Source organism: Macrobrachium rosenbergii, chromosome 10 (genome assembly GCF_040412425.1).
Source record: "Macrobrachium rosenbergii isolate ZJJX-2024 chromosome 10, ASM4041242v1, whole genome shotgun sequence".
Taxonomy (NCBI): domain Eukaryota; kingdom Metazoa; phylum Arthropoda; class Malacostraca; order Decapoda; family Palaemonidae; genus Macrobrachium; species Macrobrachium rosenbergii.
Window position 1 is genome coordinate 31095156 of NC_089750.1, and position 25976 is coordinate 31121131.

General features: G+C 37.1%; 1 protein-coding gene across 1 annotated transcript in view; it reads left to right on the top strand.

Moving 5' to 3' along the window:
* Positions 1-25976, top strand: part of TAF1B (TATA box-binding protein-associated factor RNA polymerase I subunit B) — a 371762-nt gene that overhangs the window by 97197 nt on the left and 248589 nt on the right. Inside the window, exon 3 of the mRNA XM_067110128.1 lies at positions 6014-6236. Within this exon, the coding sequence (XP_066966229.1) occupies positions 6014-6236 (223 nt within the window). The remainder of the gene's footprint in view (positions 1-6013; positions 6237-25976) is intronic.

Sequence of the window (25976 nt, forward strand, 5' to 3'; positions counted from 1 at the left end):
AACCCCCACAAGAAGATGGTACTTAACTTAGAGATGGAAAAGGTGCTCGATGCCATTGTAGATGATGAAAACAATCCAAAAATAGGACGAGCACACAAAAGAAACGAAAGTTTATCACGTGCTAGAAAATGGAATGAAGTAGGTGGCGCTGGTGTCGCCGTCCTGGCGGGTGTTGAGTGTGAGCGGGCTGTAACGGCTCACCGCTCTTTTCCGGGGTTTTGATAAGGAGAGATCTTTCGAGTATATTTCCGTGGTAGTGGTATTTCACTCACCCTTCATTATACCGACGTCTTCCTAGAAGACCAGCTCGACTGGGGTGTAACTCCAGCTTTCCTGAAAGCTCTTTTTCTCTGGTATATCTAGCATTGTTATACCTAGAAATTCGTGCTGTAATGGAATTTCACCGGCTGACACGGGACTGGACTCAGAAATGCAGGATATTTTGTTTTCAAGACACCCAAAGGATTAAAAATAAGGTTTTCTTACAATTTTCGATGGTACAGTCATAAAACTTACAGGGAAGTTAGTTCCAGAACCCCTAAGCAGAGTGAATTTTCCAAATCGTTTGGCACGGTCCCTAAAAATGCTAATAAATGCTTATTTCTAAAGTTTAAACACTGAATATAACCCTAATCATGCTTCCAAATTATTAAATTAACTTTTAAATGAAATTAAAGTTACTGTTTTTTCATTTAAAAGTGAGCTTAATTCATTACCCTTAAAAAAAGAAATAAATGGTTGACATAAAAATAGAGAGTTGGAAGAGAATTTCTGTCTCTCTCTCCCCCCTTCTGACTGATCTATTTTTAGAAGTCTTTCCAACCTCTCTTTAATAACTTCTTTATTCTATGTCTCTTTCTCCTTGTTCTGAAATGTTTTTTCATGAACAAACAAGTGTTTTTTTTATTTTGCCAAATACAATACTGTACTTAGTTATTATGTCTCTATGTTTTAGAACATATTTGCCACACTAGCACATTTACACTTTGTAGACAGTACAGGTAAAATTAGATCAATTTAAACTATCTACTGTACAGGTAAAGACATACAGAAATAAAATAAAATTGTAAAAATGTAGGCCTGTGCTAACTATTTTTTCTTCCAGAGAGAGAGAGAGAGAGAGATAAAGGTTGTCCATACTTTAGAGAGTGAAATTATTTATCAGTTATTATGGAGACTGAGAGAAATAACACGGAGAGAGAGAGAGAGAGAAAGATATTGTCCTTTTTGAAAAATCAAGTTAAATTATTTATGAAGATTTAAATTGACTGACTGAGAGAAAGAAGTTATTCTTACGTTAGATATCAAAAGATGGAAATTCAGTATTAAACTAACTTTTAAATGAAATTAAAGTTACTGTAATTTCATTTAAAAGGTAGCTTAACACATTACCCTTAAAAAAAAATAATTGCTAATGTAAGAATATAGGAGTGTTTGAAGATGAGTATCCATTGCTGAAAATCTTAGCATTTCTTGAGTCACCTTGTAATTTTTGAGCCGTTTTATATTAGGCGTTACATAAAGTGTTATACATCAAAATGTGCGCAATTTCATGTAGAATACAACAGAAAATAACTCATGGTTGTAGCTTTTATCAGTTTTGAAATATTTTCATATAAATCACAATAAGTGACAAAATTTAAACCTTCGGGTCAATGATTGAGATTGTCGACCGAAATGTTCGAAAAAGCAATTGTAAGCCAAAACTCTTACATTCTAGTAACATTCAATCATTTACCTTCATTTTGCAACAAACGGGAAGTCTCTAGCACAATTTTCGATTTATGTTGAATTTTTAAAAATCTTTTCCTTCCTCCGAAAGAAATTTCCGCTTTCATTTTTCTCAGCCAATTTATATTAGGCGTTACATAAAATGTTATACATCAAAATGTTCTAAATTGCAATTTCATGTTGAGAATACAACAGAAAATAACTCATGGTTGTAGCTTTTATCAGTTTTGAAATATTTTCATATAAATCACAATAAATAGAAAAAATTCGAACTTTGGTCAACTTTAACTCTATCGATATGGTCGAAAAATGCAATTGTAAGCTAAAACACTTACAATCTAGTAATATTCAATCAATTGCCTTCATTTTGCAACAAACGGGAAGTCTCTAGCACAATATTTCAATTTATGGTGAATTTTTGAAAAACTTTTTTACGTTGGCGTGCCAAGGAATTCATGCATCATTTTGTGATAATATTTTCTGTGTTGATTTGATCATTTTTTACAATTTGTTATATACCAAAATCATCACAATTTAGTGTACAATATAACGAAATAAACAACTCATTAGCTTTAACTGTTTTTGCTCAAAAGTTATAATTTGTATACTGTTATATATGAAATTTTTTTTCACGCTGTCATATATTCCAATACAGTATTTATATATGATAATGATAATTTTTTTCATTTCTGATGGTTGCATACTAAACTTCAGCCAATGACAAAAAAAGGAGCCAAAATGAACTCTTAATCTTACAAACTGAGCGTGCTGTGATTTTTAAAAACTTTTTTCTTTTTTGCTTTTGGTGAACGCCACCGCATTGGAGGAGACGCTTTTCATAAATAGAGGCTCTTCCGTTTAAGGGTTAATCGATGCCACCAATAAGCTCTCATTGCCTGTACTCACTAACAAACACACAAAACAAACATAATAAAAAAAGCAAATGAAACAACAATGGTTTCCAAAACACAAACCCAAACTTCTAAATGCCACCACAAGACTGGCCCTTAATCTTCAGGTCCCAGACTTCCTCTGCCCCTTGTAGAGGACCCCAGCCTTTTTCTATGATAGGTACTCAGTCGCATCCTTTTCAGCCTCTCTGTCCATCCTAAGAAGGGAGGCTACGGCAAGAAGAAGGGAGGAGGATGCTAGGGATGGTTTTCCTCCCAACTTGCTGCCAATGGTGAGGGGTACCTGCCAAACTATTGGGCAACTTGGCAGCAACATGGAGTGGAGACCTGGGTAGTGGGATGTCCTTCAGGAAGGGTATCTACTACTCTTGGAGTTTCTACTACCCCTCACTCTCAGTCTGATCTGATTCCAGGTTTATGTTCCAAGCTATGAGCGACAACACCACAGTAGTGGCATATGTCAACAAGCTGTGGGGACTAGTGTCCTTCCAACTTCACAGGTTGGTGGGGCAGGTGCACAAGCAGGTTGTAGCTCACTCGGTAGAGCTGTCTGCCAGGTACATTCCAGGTCCTTGGACCGTAGTAACAGACAAGCTCAGTTGCCAGTCAGGTAATAGGAACATAATAGACTCTACACCCAAGCATTTTGGAGCTTTTCGAGCTTTGGGGAGTTCTGGCAGTCCCCGGTTAATGATGGGCTCGGTTAACAGTGATCCGGTTTTATGGCGCTTGTCTAGCGACGAAAATCAGCAATTTTCGGCGCCGTAAATCGCCAATTTCTGCTTATCGGCGCCGATAATTGGGTATTGGCGCCGATACATACCTAACAGAAGCACCGATAACTGAAAATCGGCGTTTTTCGGCGCCGATAACCCCCAAAATCGCCAAAAAAGGCACCGAAATCGCGATTTTCAGTTAGCGGCGATTTTCAGTTATCATCACACCCTCAGAAACGGAACCCCACCGATAACCAGGGACTGACTGTATAGGTCTGTTTGCCACCCAGAACATCAGAAAGCTTCCAGTATTCTGTTCAGTAGTGCCAGACCCATGGGCTGCTGTGGAGGATGCCTTCTAGCACTCATGGGACAATCTAGTAGCCTATGCCTTTCCTCCATTTTGCTCGATTCATTGAGTAATCAACAGAGTGCTGATTACTCTGAATCTCAAGTTGACTCTGGTGGCTCCCAAGAGAAACTTCCCTGTGGCACAACCTTCTGTGTCACCTGCATGTAGAGAGGTATCACCAGGCCATGGAAGTGCTGGCTGCATGCTTGAACACTATCCAGCATCTGCAAGTAAGAAGCTTTTCTTCACTGCACAGTGAAGAAGCCTGGATACCTTGAGAAATCCTCAGTGGCTGTGTATCGGGGGAATGGGCCACCTTTTTAGTTGGTGTCGTAGATGGAACATTTCTCCAATCAGAGCAACTTTTCAACAGGTAGCAGACTTTCTCGTCTTCTTTTCTGAAGGAAGGTTCTCTCTGTCTCAGCCATTAATGGCCACAGGTCTGCCCTTGGCCAAGTCCTCAAGTTAAAGGAAGTAGATCTCTCTTCTTTGTGGAAGATCTCCATGCTCTTGAGAAGCTTCAAACAGTCTTGCCCACCCAGAGAACTAAGGCCCCCCAAGTGGGATGTGACTCTCATTCTGAGGAGCTTGTGGATCTTGACTCAAGCTCATTATAAGCCTTTGCAGGGGTCATCAAACAGGGATCTGATCCTCAAGACTGTTTTCTTGCTTACCCTGGCTTTGGTGAAGAGAGTAGGCGAACCTCATGGCCTCTCCGTTAAGTACTCGAGTGAACGAGGATCTTGTACACTCAGGTTTGTCCCAGAATTCGTAGTAAAGACCCAGACTCTGTTGGTCCCTGACGTCAGGTTTGAATCCTTTTTGATCCCCTCCCTAGAGGATTATGTTGGAAGTGATCCAGACGAGAAGCTACTGTGTCCTGTTAGGGTGCTGCGGTACTATCTCAAGAGAACTCGACATCTCAGGCCTGAGTGTTGACGCCTCTTTGTAATTACTAGCTCAACCAAGAAAGAGGTGTTCAAGAACACTATCTCTTACTAGCTGCGTGAGATGATCAAGCAGGCTTATACTTCATCTGGTGAAGAAGTTTGGGGTACCGTCCAGACGAGAGCTCACAAGGTCAGGGGCGTTGGGCATTGCCCCAATTCTTGCGTTCCAAAGATATCTGTGGAATTAACAGGTGTTACGAGCTGGGGTGTGGTCGCTCCAGATCACACTTACCTCTTTTTTGGGATGTTGCCCACATCTCCTTGGACACATTTTCTGTGGGTCCTGTGGTGGCTGCCCAACAAGTTGTGTAGTTCACCCAGCTCCCCTAAGGGGACAGGTTGCATCTTGTCTAAGGTATTCGGTGAGCGAAAGAGTGTGTGAGTGACTGGTCTCCTCCCTTTTCTCTTCATTTTCTCCAACACATACTGGTTCTTTCAGCCTTCACTAGATAATGAAAAACAAACTCATTACTTTATGCCCAGAAATGTAGTACAGTAGTTGCAACATCCCATATGTCCAGCAAGTGGAGGTGTGGGATACCTTCCTCTGCTCTTCTTGACCAGGAAGGTTTTCCGAGGTGAGTAGAACCAACCAGTTGGTCCAAAGAGTACCTAGATTCCTCCCACCAATGGGTAAGTCTCCTATGTAAAGAACAAAAATTTGCATTTGTGTAGGAATAAATAATTTGTATTTTTCCTAACATCCAACCCTGAAGTTCGTTACATTAATGACTCACTTCAGCCACCCCTCACTCTGGTACCTGGGCTGGAAGGCAAAGTGAAGTGCATACTGACAGGTGGGTGGGGCTTACCCCTACCTGTTGATAGTTAATGACCTGGTCTGAAAGTTAAACGGCTATTTCAGCTCTTGTTCCTAAGCTACTTTCTGCATAAAGAATTTCAGGTTTGTATGTTAGGAAAAATACAAATTACTTTAAAAATATGCTATTTTTAGATTATTTACAGTTTATGACTTCTATCATTGAGGATTTAACAAGCCATTCAGTACATAAATTACTCTCCTCCCATCTCTAGCTTTTGTGAAGGCATATGTCCTGGATGCGTGCTTGTTCAATGTGGGTATTCTGTGGTGTGTTTATGGAAGCTGCTGACAGCAGGTTGGGAATATATGAACTGATGGATTTGTAGTGAAAAATAAATTTTATTCTTAAAAAATCCTGTTTCATATAGTGTCCTTCAGCATGACGTGTATTAGAAAATTGTTTACCTCTAAGTCAACACCAGTGTCATGCATATACAAATTTTTTTTTTATTTAGTATAGCTGTTTGATGTCAAAATTGATTCAGAGGACTTGTCAGTATCTAACTTATTTTATTTTCTAATATTCACAGAACAGGAAACTGCACTGGGTGTTTGTGAAACATACAATATTATATTAAATAGTTGGACAAAAACAATTCTTTCCCTCGGAGCTTCTCATCGCTTTGAAAAGATTATGTTTGAATTATGGATGTGGTACCTGCAACGTACAGGGATGGCATTTTCTCAGGAGGATGATTCCCAAGACACAGAGGATTTTGTTAAATTGAAAAATGATATGTTGCAGAAAAAAAAGTAAGAATCTTAGTGTAGTACAGTATATGTAATGTAGTCATACAACCTATCTCTGTGTAGGATAATTCTTTGGAAGCTTACAACTAACTTTTATGGATTTGTTAGTGACTTTTAAGATTGCTGAACTTGACTTGTCTCTCAAACATATATCTTCTGTGGGACAGAGGTTGGTTGAAAAATGGACCATCTCCAGGTGGTTGGTGTGGTCTTGTAAACTCTTCTAGCTTTACATTATGAGAAAAAAAAAATCTTTCAAGATATGCCCTTTCAGAGCAAAGAAGGCTACTATTCTAAAAGGTTGTAGCCTGACTAGGTCAGACTCCTACCTTAGCCTTACCTTGCAATATGTGTAGCCTATCCAGTGCAAAAAGGTAGGAGTGAAAACATGCACATTCATCATAATATGTAGAATCCATGACAGCAAATTTAGCATTCCAAGAAAACATTTTTTACATGAATATACTCATGAATATTGAACTCAAGCAAACAAAATGTCCAAATCAAGATCATGATTAGAATAGAGTACTCATACTATTATTCATTAATATCTAGTGTCCACACTAGTGGTCAGTAAAGTGAGTGAAATGTTAAACAAGAACCACTAGAGTTTACACAAAAGAATAGTGAAATGCACTAATAGCCTGTCATTTTATTGAACAAATAGCAACCATTGTTCCTACACAAATACAAACCTTCAGTCTTTACATAGGATTTTCCTTGTGAATGTGAGCTGGAACAGCCATTGACTTTCAAACAAGGTCATTGGCTACTGACGGTAAGGGGGAAGCCCCACCCACTAGTTGGTTTGCACTCCATTTTGCTTTCGGCTGCCATTTTTTGTGTAAAGATGTCTCTATGCTTCTCAGCCTGACTGCCATTTGCTTTCTTTTGTTTTGTCTCATTGTTGATATATTTTTGAGTGATATATGTTTGTGATATAATTTTACACAAACCCCTCTGTCACTTTAGCCTATTGAAGAGGAAACCACTGGGTTAGGTGCTGTCCAGGGAAGGCATTCCCAGCCACCTCGAGAAACTGGATGTGGGACAACCTCCAGGTGTCCGAATTGTACCCACAGTAGAGGATGTAGGCATTCTGGAGGGCCAACTGAAGGAGGTATTTGAGGAGCTTCTGTGTCCACCTCCTGGTTCTCCTGGCGAAGGGATAATACTGGATGAGTTGATCAAAGAGATCAACTCCTCCCATGTGCCTATTGTAGTGCCCAATGACAGTAGGCCATTGGACACGAAACTCCTATGTAACTCAGCCTGCCGACGTGTCTTCTTCCGCAGAACGATCTCTTCTTGGATGGGCTCATGACTGGTCGTAATCATGGGCACGAGTCAGACCCCCTTCCAACAGATGACAAAGACATCTCCCTTCCGCCGCCACTCTGTCTCTCCTCTTGCCAGATGTTGCGGGTGGCTAGTGAACCTCTTGAGGACATTCGGGGCCCCACGCACCAATTGAAGGGTACCACTGACATGCACACCTGCTTCATACAGTTCCTGGGCCTGGGATACCGAGTTATAATAATTATCCATAAACAGGTGGTATCCCTGGTTACGGAAACGATCCACAAGACCAAAGACAGTGTCACGCAGTGTGGAGAAGACCCCAGAATACACAGAGAAGTCAACAGGTGCCAGTGTTGGATTCCAATAATAAAAAATAACTTCACACCATATTTCTTTGGCTTCTTGGGGTTGTACACTTTTATGCTTAGATGCCCTTTATATGGCACCATCCCCTCATCCAAAGAAAGATTCTTGGAAGGAACCATCGATACGACAACGTCGTCTGCAGTTCCTCACGGCAGTACCAAGCGTAATCTGCCGTCTCTGCAACGAGGTATTCCAGCAATTCCCACATAAGGAAGAGCTGAATGAACCCCAGTGCAGTGAGAGGCACAGGGACGATCAGTCCAGGTGCTGCCATGAATGGGTGCATGTTAGGTGGGGTGGGGTCCTCCAACCACCCCTCATCACTTTAGCTTTTAAACGGCCTTCACCTTCAGCTGCCACGACATTGCGACCTTCCTACGGGCCCGTCTTGCCTTCGCTGACGTGCAGAAATTACGACTTTGCAACCCGCCACTGGCCCATCTCCCTCACTTTCACCATCACTTTCTGTCTCGTCCCCACCAGCCACAATCGGTGCCGCCTCCTCCTCCTCAGACTCTCCCTCATAAGCACTGAAAACCACTGAACTCCAGCTCACTTTCATGCTGCTGGCTCTCGTGACGGACATTGGGGTAAATACTGGTCATCACTGACATCGGTGCGTGATGTTCTCGTCACTAAATGACCAACTGCCATCAAAATGAGGACTTTCCACCTGCAATCGATCGAGCTCCAAAAAGTACTCATCAATGTCCTTTTGTTGGAGGCCTCCCAAACGTTTTCCATGAATGCCCTCAGGACACCCGATGTTTCCTAGGGGCGTAAAAAGGCACAGGATGCGGTCCTGGTCCCTTTCGGCCACGTACGTGGCCAACAACGGGCGTTGAAAAGCTGGGTCACCTTGGGTGCTTGGTCCCTCCAGCATCCAAATCTAAAGCGCACCTCACACGCTTACTACCGACAGGCAATACACGTCTTTAGTGCTCCTGAATGTTTGTTGGGACATCTCTGCAAACGTCCTTTTAACGTCACCAAATACGCTTGTTCTTGCACAAGTTCGGCAAAACACAAAACAAAAAGGAAAATCGCTCTTGGCGATCGCCGCTGATGCTTTGTAGTGATTTCATTAGAAGAAAATTTCTAATTCAGCGCATTTGTAGCTGGGTCACACTTGTAAACAAAACAACAGAACAGCGTGATCCGTGAACTCCCAACATCCCTCAAGGCACGAGATTTAAAATTTTCCGCAAACTAGGCCTGCAAGTATTTTTTCGTGAATATTTAAAAAGACTTTTTATAGTCAACGTATTTTATGTCTACTCGGCACCCAACAGACAATTTTTGTCGACGTAAAATACGTCCAGTCGGCGTTAAAGGGTTAAGTTCATTATTACTGTTCAAAAAAATAAATCATTCTTTTAGCTTTTAACAGTTTTGAAATATTTTCATTTAAATCATGATAACTGACAAAATTTTAACATTTGGTCAACTTTGACTCTACCGAAATGCTCGAAAAACGCAATCGTAAGCCAAAATTCTTACACTCTAGTAACAATCAATCCTTTACCTCCATTTTGCAACAAACGGAAAGTCTGTGGCACAATATTTCGATTTATGGTGAAATTTTGAAAAAAGCTTTTTCCTTCCATCCACGCACGGGAAATCCACTGAAAATGTCAGCATTTCTTGAGTCACCTTGTCGTAATTTTTTATCCATTTTATATTATTTGTTACATAGAGTGTTATACATCAAAATGTGTGCAATTTCATCTACAATACAACAAAAAATAAATCATTCTTTTAGCTTTTAACAGTTTTGAAATATTTTCATTTAAATCACGATAACTGACAAAATTTTAACCTTTGGTCAACTTTGACTCGACCAAAATGGTAAAAAAACGCAATTGTAAGCCAAAACTCTTACATTCTAGTAACAATCAATCATTTTCCTTCATTTTGCAACAAACGGAAAGTCTCTAGCACAATATTTAGATTTATGGTGAATTTTTGAAAAAACTTTTTCCTTCCATCCGCAAAACATCTGCTGAAAATCCTAGCATTTCTTGAGTCACCTTGTCGTAATTTTTTCGCCATTTTATATTATTCGTTACATAAAGTGTTATACATCAAAATGTATGCAATTTCATGTGGAATACAACAAAAAATAAATCATTCTTTTATCTTTTAACAGTTTTGAAATATTTTCATTTAAATCACAATAACTGACAAAATTTTAACATTCGGTCAACTTTGACTCGACCGAAATGCTCGAAAAACGCAATTGTAAGCCAAAATTCTTACATTCTAGTAACAATCAATCATTTACCTTTACTCTGCAACAAACGGAAAGTCTGTGGCACAATATTTCGATTTATGGTGAATTTTTGAAAAAAACTTTTTCCTTCCATCCGCGCGCGCGAACTCCGCTGAAAATCCTAGGCTTTCTAGAGTCACCTTGTAATTTTTTCGCCGTTTTATATTATTCGTTACATAAAGTGTTATACATCAAAATGTGTGCAATTTCATGTAGAATACAACAAAAAATAAATCATTCTTTTAGCTTTTAACAGTTTTGAAATATTTCCATTAAATCACGATAATTGACAAAATTTTAACATTCGGTCAACTTTGACTCGACTGAAATGCTCGAAAAACGCAATTGTAAGCCAAAATTCTTACATTCTAGTAACAATCAATCATTTACCATTATTCTGCAACAAACGGAAAGTCTCTAGCACAATATTTCGATTTATGGTGAATTTTTGAAAAAAAACTTTTTCCTTCCATCTCCATGCCGCGAACTCCGCTGAAAATCCTAGCATTTCTTGAGTCACTTTGTCGTAATTTTCGCGCCGTTTTATATTCTTTGTTACATAAAAGTGTTATACATCAAAATGTGCGCAATTTCATGTGGAATACAACAAAAATAAATAGTTCTTTTAGCTTTTAAGAGTTTTGAAATATTTTCATTTAAATCACGATAACTGACAAAATTTTAACATTCGGTCAACTTTGACTCGACTGAAATGCTCGAAAAACGCAATCGTAAGCCAAAATTCGTACATTCTAGTAACAATCAATCCTTTACCTCCATTTTGCAACAAACGGAAAGTCTCTAGCACAATATTTCGATTTATGGTGAATTTTTGAAAAAAACTTTTTCCTTCCATCTGCGCCCGGGAAATCCACTGAAAATGTCAGCATTTCTTGAGTCACCTTGTCGTAATTTTCGCGCCGTTTTATATTATTCGTTACATAAAGTGTTATACATCAAAATGTGTGCAATTTCATATAGAATACAACAAAAAATAAATCATTCTTTTAGCTTTTAACAGTTTTGAAATATTTTCATTTAAATCACGATAACTGACAAAATTTTAACCTTTGGTCAACTTTGACTCGACCAAAATGGTAAAAAAACGCAATTGTAAGACAAAAGTCGTATATTCTAGTAACAATCAATCATTTTCCTTCATTTTGCAACAAACGGAAAGTCTCTGGCACAATATTTAGATTTATGGTGAATTTTTAAAAAAACTTTCCTTCCAGCTCGCTCCACGAACTCTGCTGAAAATCCTAGCATTTCTTGAGTCACCTTGGTGTAATTTTTTCGCCATTTTATATTATTCGTTACATAAAGTGTTATACATCAAAATGTGCGCAATTTTATGTAGAATACAACAAAAAATAAATCATTCTTTCAGCTTTTAACAGTTTTGAAATATTTTCATTTAAATCAAGATAACTGACAAAATTTTAACATTCGGTCAACTTTGACTCGACCGAAATGCTCGAAAACGCAATTGTAAGCCAAAATTCTTACATTCTAGTAACAATCAATCCTTTACCTCCATTTTGCAACAAATGGAAAGTCTCTGGCACAATATTTTGATTGGTGAATTTTTGAAAAAACCTTTTCCTTCGCTCTGCACACGCGAACCACTGAAAATCCTAGCATTTCTTTGGTCACCTTGTCGTAATTTTTACGCCATTTTATATTATTCGTTACATAAAGTGTTATACATCAAAATGTGCGCAATTTCATGTAGAATACAACCAAAAATAAATCATGCTTGTAGCTTTTACCATTTTAAAATATTTTCATATAAATAACGATAAATAGAAAAAATCAACCTTGGTCAACTTTAACTCGATCGAAATGGTAAAAAATGCAATTGTAAGCTAAAAAAACTTACAGTCTAGTAATTTTCAATCAATTTCCTTCATTTTGAAACAGTTGGAAAGTCTCTAGCACAATATTTCGATTTATGGTGAATTTTTTAAAAAAACATTTTTTTACGTCCGCTCGTTACGAATTCATGCATAATTTTTGATAATATTTTCTCTGTGTTGCTTTAGTCGTTTTACAATCTGTTATATACCAAAATCATCGCAATTTAGTGTACAATACAACTAAAAAAAAAGTAACTCATTAGCTTTAACCGTTTTGCTTACAGCACGATTTGTATACAATTATATATGAGTTTTTTTTTTTGCTGTCATATATTCCAATATTTATATATGATAATGATATTTTTTTTCATTTCTGATGGTTGCATACTAAACTTCAGGCAATGACAAAAAAATGAGCCAAAAATGAACTCTTAATCTTAAAAACTAAGCGTGCTGTGATTTTTTGAAGAAAACTTTTTTTCCGCTTTGGCGCTAACTCACCGAACACCGCCGGCATACGGGAGACGTTTTTGTAAATAGGGCTTTGGTGTTAAAGGGTTAACTGACAAAGTTAAAGTTGCACTATGTTAAAAGGGTTTCCTGGTAAATCTTCCTAAAACAAGACTATCATAACCAAACTTACTGTATTTGTGTCGTGTTTGTCAAATACTTTTGGAAACTTTAATGGTAATAATTTGCAAAATATTATCAGGTTTTGAAGACGGAAGTGTTTTCATATTTGAAATAATCGGTATGGTGTGCATTCTATTTTTATTTTCAATTTTTTCTTTTTTGAGATGTTGTTTTAAAAGTGTAACTTTTCAGTGAAATGTTATTCCATATTTCTAATATTTCTTGTAATGGTGTGTAGTTTTCCTTTATCTGAAATTTAAAAATTGCTGCATAAGCCTACATCCATTACAATGAAAATGTTAAAATACTGCAGGTTTTTAGCCCCAATCTGTATGTACACACTGACACTCTTTGCCAAGAAAACTTCTGATGAAACACAGCTGAGCAGTTTATATTGTATACATTACTTGGCAATCAGTTCTTTTTCAGTTAACCCTTAAACACCTACTGGACGTATCATACGTCGACTAAAATTGTCTGTTGGGTGCCAAGTGGACGTACTGTACGTCGACTACAAAAAATTTCAACCTTCGGTCAACTTTGACTTGACCGAAATGGTCAAAAACGCAATTGTAAGCTAAAACTCTTACATTCTAGTAATATTCAATCATGTACCTTCATTTTGCAACAAATTGCAAGTCTCTAGCACAATATTTCGATTTATGGTGAATTTTTGAAAAAAACTTTTTTCTTACTCACGGGCGGTAACTCGGCCGAAAATTTCAGAAATTCTTTCGTCATTTTGTCGTAATTTTTGCACTGTTCTACATTAGCCGTTACATAAAGTTTTATATATGAAAATGTGCGCAATTTCATGTACAATACAACAGAAAATAACTCATGGTTGTAGCTTTTATCAGTTTGGAAATATTTTCATATAAATCACGATAACTGCCAAAATTTCAACCTTCGTCACCTTTGACTCGACTGAAATGGTAAAAAAACGCAATTGTAAGCTAAAACTCTTACATTCTAGTAATATTCAATCATTTACCTTCATTTTGCAACCAATTGGAAGTCTCTAGCACAATATTTCAATTTATGGTGAATTTTTGAAAAAAACATTTTCCTTACATCCGCGCCAGAAATTCTTTCGTCACGTTGTCGTAATGTTTGCAATGTTTTATATTAGTCATTACATAAACTTTTATATATGGAAATGTGCGCAATTTCATGTATAATACAACAGAAAATAACTCATGGTTGTAGCTTTTATCAGTTTTGAAATATTTTCATATAAATCTTGATAACTGCCAAAATTTCAACCTTTGGTCAACTTTAACTCGACCGAAATGGTAAAAAAACACAATTATAAGCTAAAACTCTTACATTTTAGTAATATTCAATCATGTACCTTCATTTTGCAACAAACTGGAAGTCTCTAGCACAATATATCGATTTATGGTGAATTTCTGCAAAAAAACTTTTTCCTTATGTCTGCGCGCGGTAACTCGGCCGAACATCTCAGAAATTCATTTCGTCATGTTGTCGTAATGTTTGCATCGTTTTACATTAGTCATTACATAAAGTTTTATATATGAAAATGTGCGCAATTTCATGTAGAATACAACAGAAGATAGCTCATGGTTGTAGCTTTTATCAGTTTTGAAATATTTTCACATAAATCACAATAACTGCCAAAATTTCAACCTTCGGTCAACTTTAACTCGACCGAAATGGTCAAAAAACGCAATTTTAAGCTAAAACTCTTACATTCTAGTAATAATCAATCGTTTACCTTCATTTTGCAATAAATTGGAAGTCTCTAGCACAATATTTCGATTTATGGTGAATTTTTGAAAAAAACATTTTCCTTACTTCTGTGCGTAACTCGGCCGAATATCTCGGAAATTCTTTCGTTTTGTTGTCGTAATATTTGCACCGTTTTATATTAGTCGTTACATAAGTTTTATATATGAAAATGTGCGCAATTTCATGTACAATACAACAGAAAATAACTCATGGTTGTAGCTTTTATCAGTTTTGAAATATTTTCATATAAATCACAATAAATAGAAAAAATTCGACTTTCGGTCAACTTTAACTCGACCGAAATGGTCGAAAACTGCAATTGTAAGCTAAATCACTTACAGTCTAGTAATATTCAATCAATTACCTTCATTTTTCAACAAACGGGAAGTCTCTGGCACAATATTTCGATTTATGGTGAATTTTTGAAAAAACATTTTTTTTACGTCCAGGCGTTACAAAATTCATGCATCATTTGTGATAATATTTTCTCTGTGTTGCTTTGATCGTTTTACAATTTGTTATATACCAAAATCATTGCAATTTAGTGTACAATACAACTAAAAATATTAACTCATTAGCTTTAACCGTTGTGCTTACAGCGATTTGTATACAATTATGTAAGAGTTTTTTTTTTGCTGTCATATATTCCAATATTTATATATGATAATGATATTTTTTCATCTCTGATGGTTGCATACTAAACTTCAGGCAATGACAAAAAAGGAGCCAAAAATGAACTCTTAATCTTAAAAACTAAGCGTGCTGTGATTTTTGAAGAAAACTTTTTTCCGCTTTGGCGCTAACTCACCTAACGCCACATACGGAGACATTTTTGTAAATAGAGACTTGGCGTTTAAGGGTTAATTAGTTTTAAAATTCAGAAAATCTTATTAAATATTGAAATCATTGAACTTGAAAAACAAAAAATAAATTAATTTTGAAATAAATGAATTGAAAAAATTACAGCTGTACCAGCAGAAGCCAGTGTCCTTGATTGCATTGAGACAGTCAAATGCACTTGCGTATCAAAACTTTCAAACTTTGCTGGTCAGACTTGGGGTGCTCTGTGAAGTCCAAGCATGCTTGATACCAGGAAATATGTATTGTAAGAATTTGATGTTTTACCAAATTTTTACATGTAAAATTATATATTAACTTATTACTGCATGTACAGTAAGTTTAGGTATTCTCCAAGTAGGGAGTTGAATTTGGATAATCATAAACTTTGTTTCACGTATATGGCATCCCTACCTAAATGCCTAAAAGTTGTGTATTCAGATTCTACCATTAAAATAACTGTGTTGTTAGTATATAATCTGTGCTTTATTCTGTAAATCTGTGTACAGACACTACCCTACTTACGAACATTCAGAGATACGAACAAACTTGATTGTAAATTAAAATTGTGTTCAGTAAGAAACAATTGTATTGTCATCACTATTTAGGTTTTATACATCATTCATATTAATAAAGTACTGTACAGGCAGCCCTCGGTTATCGGCAGGGGTTCCTTTCCTGGCAGCTTGACGATAACCAAAAATTGCCGTTAACCGAAATTCTAAGTCTGTGGGCACCGCAATCCTCCATACGGCACCCTAGACTGCGTCACAGCCAGACATTTTACCCTAATATTTAATAACTCTTTCTTAAAAATGTGGACTTTCATTTTCCTAATCCTTTACATGGTTTACAAGTAAACCATGGCCTAGAGCAATCAGAACGCTTAACGATGTCATATTTCATTTTCATTGATACTGTCTTCCTTTCGTTAGTGGCAGTTCCATTGGATGCAGCATTCTCATGTTTAGGAGCCATGATGAATTAAAAAAAACACTAAGGCGCCATAAAGTATCAAGCAGCGAGAACCTACCATATCGTGTATACTCGTGTGTCGTCATCTCACATTACTTGTGACCCCCAAATTTTCACCCTTAAAATTGATTCTTGAGTATCATGCGAGTTCCTTTTTTGGGAGACCAAATTACAATAGACTATCCTCTTATCTTCCATCTCTTTATTTTTCCCAACTTTTAGTTAAATAAGTTAAAATAATAAAAGAGAATGATAAAAGTATTGTTAGTAATATTACAATCGTTGCTTAAACCCGCACAGTCATAAAAACCGAATGAAAACAGTTGTTTTGCTATGAACAACCAAATCGGATAACAACAGCTATTTTGCTTGCATTTCAACCATTGTATGATAGTAAAAAATTACTGTAGTTATGTTACAAATGATGTCAAGCAGAATAGGACTGATATATTTTACATTATATACCTTTATTCGCTTCAGGAGAAAAGATTGGTAAGGAAATATAGTGCTAAATTTAAGCTGCAAGTTGTAGCTGAAGCTGAGAAAACAATGTTCAAACTGCTAATGACTACAGGCAGTCCCTGCTTACTGGCAGCATCAGTTAATGGCGTTATGGTGTTACGCCACTTGGCTGGTGACATCGTTAACGGTTTTCAGCGCCAGTAAGCAGTTTTCAGTACTGGTAGCGATTTTTACGCAGCTAAGCAGTTTATCAGTGCCAATAACTAGTTATCAATGCCGTTAAACTGGGAATGGTGCTATTATTGCAGATTTTTGGTTATCGGTGATTTTCAGTTAGTAGCGCTCGGACAGGAACGGAACCCCTGCCATCAACTGGGGACTGCTTGTATAAATTATCGTGCATCAGCAACGTGGATGAAACTCAATTGCAAATAATAATGGAGAAAAGTTATTTTAATCAAAACTACTGAGCATGAAAGAACTGTTGTTTTCATACTGAGAAAAGATAAATACGTAAAGCTCATAGCTCATATTATGATGAAATCAGGTGAAAGTAGTGAACAGAATGCTAATTTTTTTTTTTTACATAAAAGCATGTCCCCAGTGCCATCTATTAACAGAAAAAATAATAACTTTGGTTCACAATGAGATGTATTTAAGTCATATTTTGTCTTAACAACACTTCAGAAAACTGAAAATAACCTTGTCCCATTTACACTAACTAGAAGCAAGAAAATCGTTCTGAATTGAGTTAAATACAGGCAGTCCCGGTTAATGGCGGGCTCGGTTAACGACAATCTGGTTTTACGCCACTTGTCTAGCGATGAAGATCACCGATTTCTGTTATCGGCACAATAATTGGGTATTGGCGCGATACATACACTAACAGAGGCGCTGATAAGCCCCGAAAATTACAAAAAAGCACTGAAAATCGCTGATTTTCGGTTAGCGGCAATTTTCGGTTATCTTCACACCCTCGAACAGAACCTCCACTGATAACTGGGGACTGCCTGTACAGTGAAATAAACTTACCTAAGTAATGCCCTCAGCTGATATAAAAACAAAACGTTGATTGCTTTGCTTGTATTTTTAATACTATAGTATTATGAGAATACATACAATATTATGGATACAGTGAAGTAAAGCATAATTTTTAAAAGATCCATGGAAAAGATGCATAATTATTATGTTTGTATTCTATGAGGTCTCACAGTGCTTAACCTGCGATAACTGGACAATGGTACTATAAACCCCAGTTATGAATATATTTGACAGGTGCCGTAAAACTGAAACGCCGATAACCGATCCTGCCAATAACCGGGCTGCCTGTACTTTATAAAATACAGTACTTGTATGTATAGTGTACAGTACTGTATTGTGTTTTAGGATGAAAAAACATACAGTACTTTATTGACTTTATATATCATACTGTACTTGAATAGGTATGAAGACCAACTTACGAACAATTCAAGATACAAACAGCAGTTCAAAACTAACTCGTTCGTATGCAGGGTAGTGAGTATCTTATTGAAATGGATTATCCAGAGATTGGACTTTTAAGTATATAATTGATATACAAATGTTTTAGAATGTTGTTTCCTTCCCTCAGTTCAAAACTCCTGTCTATTAAAGTATATGTGCTTTGTGTGTTTTCTTTCCAGGTATTGTTATTTTCCTTCTGCAGCACATTGAAGGAAGCAGCATTCCCAATGTTGTCAGTTTAAGTTGTTTTTCAAATAGGAAGAAAAAGGACTTGCCAGATAATCTTACTTTGGCAAAACTACTTGGTATGGTTTACCTAGCATTGGTATTGGCTGAAGAACGTATATTATTAATGGATTTAATCAGGCAAGTAACATTAATAATTATTCTGTGAATATAAATTTGTACTGTAAAAGTTGTGTTTGATGTCTGTTTGGTGTACATGTGAATATAAAGGTGGCATTTTGAATATCTGCAAAATGCAAAAATAATTTGGGATTAAATAAAAAGACATAACACCCATCACTTTATACTAGGATTAAGCATGAACCAGTTCATATTCCAAATACACCAAGACAAAAAAAAAAATGCTCTCACTTTGTCACATGCACATCTGGTCTCCAAAGCATGTTCTAAAAGTAGTAAAACTATTGTTTTTGAAATAGGACTGTTTTTGTCACATACCTATTAATCATAAAATATCCTTTAACTGTGTGGAATGCATCCAAGTGCACAAAGCAAAGCATTTCAAAGAAATAGCTCCAAATCAGTGGTGGTTAGACATGCCTATTTTCTCCAGAAATGTTAATAGTGTAGGTATGAATATTTTAGAAACGAAGTGTTTTGCTTTGAACACATTTTATTTTCAATGGAATTTCATTTTACTTCCACCTTGTGTTTGATGTACTTTTTGCAGCCAGTTACCCTTCAGCTGGCAGCTTAAGCAGAACAGTTTTGTGTGCTCCAGAATTATCAAATTTTCACAATTTCTCTTTTGAATTACATTTGCTTTATTATCATTTGCAATGAATCTTACCTACTGTTAAAGTTGGCTCATATCTCTGTGCCTCTTGGTGCCATCAGCATTTTCAAAATAAACAAAAATAACACTTGGCTGACCCACAGGGGCTGTCTTTGAAATCACCTGTTTCCCACCAGATGGTGTTGGAATGTTTACCTTCTTGTCAGCATTTCTCTTGCAGTGTCCTTCTGCATACGATGTAAATCGGCGTTAGTAATTATGAACTGTTTCTGGCTAATTTTCTCCTGTATGGTATTGTGCTTGTTTTTGCATTGTCATCTACAGCATGCAGAGATAGAAGCATTAGGTTGTATAGGAACAAGTTTTGTCTAAACCAAATGTTTCAGTTATGCATGATGGTAACACTGTGTGTATTAGTCTACCAGTAGGGACATGAGTGCACTCTCTCTTCTCATTGTGAAGTAAATAAGGAGTGGTCTGATGAGAGGATGAATAATATTGTGAAGCATCAAAACGTGCAAGAGACTGATAGATTACATAGACAATTCATTAGGACTGCCTATAAACCTACTTGATCTTGTCCTCCTCCCTGGCGTGTTGCTTCTCCTCCTCCTGCATTGCCTAATAGGTTGATTCCTCCTGTGTAGTACAGGGAAAAATGATAGGGAAATGAGAAATTTTCTTCTTTAATCAGTTAGACTGTGAAGCCATGGTTTTCCCCATAGTGATCTACTTTTTTAAGTTTCACTTGTAAGAGAGGTGTCAGAACCTTTGGCTATTTGAAGCCCACCCTCTGGACTGCCCAGTGTCAGTTGGTCGTCACCTCTGACAGGGAACCAAAGAAGTGTCTTGGGGCCAAGGTCTGTGTTCTTTGCCACATCTCAACCATCTTCCAGCTCAAAACCGATGCATTTATTTGTCATAGTTTAGTGCTCATGTTTACTAACAACATGTTATCGTTTTTTGGAAAGAGTGATAATTGTGAAACTTTAGTACACAATTGGCAGTATGAGGAAACAGATTTAGAGGTTATTAAATGAAACTCGACTTTCCTTAACCTAATTTATTACCTTAATACAACAATGGTCATAAAAAGCCAGTAATCCGATTCTATAAATCTTACTCTACACAATGGAAACTTACCTAACCTTATCACTGTAGTTCATCAAAACTAATTCGACTCTAGTCTTAATCCCATAGTTTTCCCTGCCCTTCTATCAAAAGAACCTTAACCCAATAATTACCTACAGAACTGTAACTTACTATTTCAGTCTTAATATTACCATGATCACTTAAAAAGAACCTAACCTAATTCAAGAACACTAATCTTCTCATCTCCTTTAATCCTCAATCCTCCCACAGTATCCCTAAAACCCCAATACATCAGGTTTCCCTCAACTTTGATCTTTGAGACTTTTTCAGATTGGAGTCAGATTGCTCAGAAGTCAACTGGCACAACATTCACCAGTATACTTTTTCCTATCTATTGGAGAGATCAGCATCTGGTTTTGTTCCTTTCCTACTGCTGTTAAACTTGTTTTGCTGCAGGTGTGTCGAAAATCGCACTTTGTGGTTTAGTGTCATATATGGAGGAACGGGGAGAAGGGCTGCCTGACCAAGTGTTTTTGTTTCTGCCGTCTGGCAGCCTTGCATTCTCTCCTATGTTTCTTATCACTTCTCTGCCTTATCCCTTCCTCTATTTTCAATTGCTCTTTTAATAGTCTCTTTCTTGATTTCTTTCTTATTAGATTGGATGAAGGGGCTCTCACTCTATGCTAACCCACTCAAGTTAACTGCAAGCAAAAAGAAAACACAAATGATTAATACTTACACAAACAACACATTCATAAACTACAATATACACAAAAACAAAACATAACAGCAAAAAACAAAAAAATAAATCACACAAACCCATTTTCCATATATTAATGCGACCACAGAGTTATCTAGTTATCTAGGAATTGTAGACATAGTATTACATTTACTTCAGTATTTTGAACCACACGTCAATACTTCTGTTGATAATCATTTACTGGAACTGCATCGTAAATTTGTTCCTACACAAATACAAACCTTCATTCTTTACAGGCTTTACCTTGTGAACATGAGCTGAACTGCTGTTTAACTTTCAGACAAATGTGAGCTGAACTGCTGTTCAACTTTCAGACAAGGTTGTTAACTACTGACGGATAGGGAAGCCCCCCACCCATCAGACTACACTCACTTGCTTTTGGATACCATTGTGTGAAAACGCTTTGCTCTTCTCTACTGACTTGGCCGTATCTTTGATGAAATATATTGTGATTGTTGTTAAGTTTATTGCCATACAAACCCTCAGTCACATAGGCCTGCTTCATTGGAGAGAAACTGCATGTTTAAGCACTGTCCAGGTAGGACAGGCCATGTAACCTGTTCATCTTCTCTGTAGAGATTGACCCACACACATTTTGTGCTTCATGCTGCAAGCATGATTGTAATCAAAGTAGTCCATGCTCAGAGTGCCAGATTTGGCCTTCTGAATAGTGGGTAAAGTTTGCCAGGAAGAAGAGAGAAGATCTCCCGGTGTCATCGGAGCGCAACACACTGCAGGTGACATTGAAGGTTAACTTTGGTACTTTTCTACCTCTCGCTAAACTTCCATCTGCTGTTACTACTTCCAAGGGGAGAGGTTTCCTCTTCACCAATTGCTACTGTTGCTTCAGTAGAGGGCTGCCGGGAGGAGGTTGGGACAACCAGCCTGGTTCCTCCGGGAATCTCTCTTCATCTGGAGGAGGAGTGGTCCTCTGGTGGACACTCATTCTCGGAGCATAGGAAGAACTCTCCACCTAACCTAACTTCCCTTTCAGGTGTTGTGGAGGCTGAGGAGCTTAGGGAATATGTCCTCCCTTGGCATCTTTTGGGGGAGCTGAATGTATCTCTGCTTATTGATCACTGAAAGTACTATGAAGGGCCTTCTGGTAACCACTAAAATCATGAGCAGGACCCGATTTCAACATTCCACGGTATCCACTGACTCCAGGACTGCCCCTACTTCACTAGTAACCCCACCGCAGCATTAGTGATGTGTACCCAGGTGCTCCTTCAATGTCGTCCTTGGGTGATGTCCTCCTTCACACGCTGTTGTCTAAAGCCACACTTGGCAAGAAAAGAGTAGGTCCAAAAAGGGGAGAAAGGGAGTCATGACGTCATCTTCGTCTTCATCTTCGAGTGCTGTTGCCTCCTCCTCCTCCTCTTCCAAAGCTAGCAAGTGGATGAAGAAGAGGGTTGCCTCGCCCTCCCGGGAAGTCTCGCACAGCTTCACATGGCTAGCCTTCTTCTGCAGAGAGGGCCAGGGTCTCTTGCTAGTGGTACTGTGAATACTGCTGCAGTCATTACTGAGAGCATGGATGCAACCACTACCCAGGGTTCTCTGGACCCTGGTGTGCCATTACCAGCCCAGGTAGCACACCTACCCAGGGCAGGCAAGGGTCCCTAGTCTATGGACCTGGGCCTGGCTGCCTGCACGGCCCAGCGAAAAAGGTGAGGAGAGAGCAAGCAGGTGCCTCTCACCCAACTCCTGCTCTTTAAAAGAGTGACTTGGGAGTCCCAGGATAGTGGCCAAGTCACCCAGGCAAGGCAAGAGGAGGTCCCCATTCAGTCTTCTTCACCTGTTAGAAGCTTCAGCAGCGATCACTTACCTTGTTGTGGTCTCTTTTTCTAATATACAGTAAACCCCTGGTGTTCTCGGTCTCAAGATTCGCGGACTCACGATTCATGGACTCACCCTATTCACTTGGATTTGTATATGGAACATATATACACATTATTCGCTGAAAATTCGTCCATTCATGGTATTTTTCACTGAGAAATATTCACTAGTTACTGTATTTTCATCTCATTTTCATGACAGTGCACTTTTGTGATAAAACTATTAACCCATTAAATCCCAACTTTTGTATTTTTTAAATTTCTGGAATTTTTGGTAAATAATATATATTTATGGGTCAAGAAAACATATGAAGTAGAAAGAAAAATCTATTTCTAAGGGTAAGCTTACACTGGGACAATAGGGTTTTATGTTTATATTTGTTAAGTAAAGTATTATCTTTTTCAGATAAAGATAAACAGTTCCATATTGTCATTCTTACTTAAAATGTTATGAATTCCCACCTAAGTTCTAGCTGAAAAAAATTTAATTTCATAAACTAAATGTACTTTCTTTTATTGTTATACCTGACAATCTTATTTTCTTTTATGATAAGAGCTGAAACATTCAATACAAAGAGAGTCACATTGCATTTAGAGCAAAAAGTTCTTGGTTTTGCTGTACATGGTTTGTTCATACACCTCTGCTGATTGTTGCGCTTTTTCAATAAAATGATCTTTACTATCATAACGAACATCAGCAAAATTTGTCTTGAGTGTAAGGTACCACAGGGTCTTCTACTGAGCCCCTTCCATGCAAGCCAACTTCAGATAAGCTACAGAAATTGCCCTTTTGAAATCTAGTAGACTCAGATGTGCAAACCATGTCCTTGGTGCAGCAATTTATAAATGATCCATGAGTTCACAACTGCCATATCTCTCATTCTAATGAATAAAGGCCAATACCATTTCTTTCCTCGAATAGAAACAGAATATTTCCTACTAACCAATCATGGTGATCTACACCACCCATACATTTATTATAGTCGAAAAATGCATTTTGGTTGAGGAACGCTTCCTTTCATCATTCTTATCTAGTTGAGGATTCTTACCACAGTAAAGATCAAAATTATAACAGTAGCCTGAGGTCCCCCAAAAGTGCCCAAAGTTTATATCCAAACCTAGTAGGTTTCACCTGGATAAACTGCTTCAGGAGTTATACCCATAATATTTTACCATCATTTTGTCAACACTAACTAATGCATTCCTAAATATTCATATTGAACAAATGATTTCTGAAGCTTCTCGAAATCAGGCTTCTTACTTTGAATCCTTTATCCCCTTTGTTATTCTGCATCTGCATTATCACAGAAATGCACAACACTCTTCCAACCTTGAAATTTATTCCGAGACATTGCTTTTTTTTTTTACAATAGAGACACCCAGGTCTTCATCTTTGACCAATAATGCCTCCCGATGGTAATTTGTGGTAATTTGACAAAAGAAGAATTCCTATCAGAGATTTCAATTCATCTACACTGAACACAAAATCCAGTTTGTTTCTGCTGGCCGGCATGACGAACAGTTTCCTTCACAATGTGATCATAAATATCTGGGGACATTATTGTTTCATATAATTCAGAGGTGTTAGGTAATCCAAGTCTTTTTCATTTTCAAATTGTCCTGAAATGTTTGTCCTCTCTGTTTCACTTCAAAACAACTTTTAGCAATATTGTTATTTTTTTCTAAAGAAAGTTTTTCAGTAATCATAAAATAATGCTTACCATGGATGGATATTCTCTCACTGCATGTGGTCACAGCAGATTTGAAAGAAACAGGCAAAAAAACGAGGTAGGCCGTAAGTTCACGTGCAGCATACTTGACAGGTTTGACTCAGGATTTATAATGTTTTCAGAGCGTCCTCATTTGAGGACACACTTTTCAAAGCTGATAATGAACAACTTCTCTGATTTATAAGACTGACAATTTATACTTAAAATGCTTTGGGTAATAGATTAATTTACTATACTTTGGGAAATTCATTATATATTAGTTAAAATAACTTGGAAAAAAGAAGTACTTGAAATTACGATAGGATAAGAGCACATTTTTGTACAACTTTGGATTATGATATAAAAGTCTTGTAAAGTTCTTAATACTAATAAAAAAATGTCATGGGGTGCAATATGAAATAAATAATGCATGCATTTATTCAAATGTGATAAATTGATAAGAGAAAAGAGGTAAAAAATCTTGAAATGTGTCCTCAAATGAGAACGGCTGGGATATAATAGGTTAAAATACACAGGTAGTGCTCAAAGTGCATAATTCACCTTATTTATAATTTGATTTTGCAATGGGGTAAGCAATTAATGCTGATACAACAATATTTATAAAACATTTAAATTTGCTCGAGCGCAGGCAGCAGTGTACAATGAGGCAGGAGAGAGACCAGAATTACAATAGACCAGTTTCTTTTTCCTCCACCTCTTATCCCATCTTCTAGTTATTAAAAAGTAAAAGAGAATGATAAAGTGTTGTTAGTGACGGTATACTCTTGCATAAGTGTGTAAAATGTCATAAACAAACAACCGAGAAATTGTTATTTTGCTTATTACTGTGAGTTATAGTACAAATGATGTTAAGTAAATGGGACTGATATATTTTACACATTATACAGTTATTTGGTATGGATAAAATATCAGCAGAAAATATACTGCTAAATTTAAGCTGCAAGTTGTAGCTGAAGCTGAAAAACAAGTTCAAGCTGTTAATAACCCTTTAACGCTTGAGCCTCTATTTACAAGCGTCTCCGATATGCGTTGGAGTTAAGCGCCAGCGGAAAAAAGTTTTTGCAAAAAATCACAGCATGCTTAGTTTTCAAGATTAGAAGTTCATTTTGTTCCTTTTTGTCATTGCCTGAAGTTTAGTATGCAGCCATCAGAAATGAAAAATATCATTATCATATATAAATATTGAAATATATGACAGCGCTAAAAAATTTTTTCATATATAATTTATACAAATCATGCAGAGCAAAACGGTTAAAGCTAACTGGTTATTTTTTTTTTTCTTTGTATTGTACACCAAATTGCGATGATTTTGGTATATAACAAATTGTAAAACGATCAAAGCAACACAGAGAAAATATTATCACAAAATGATGCATGAATTGAATGCGCAGACATAAAAAAATG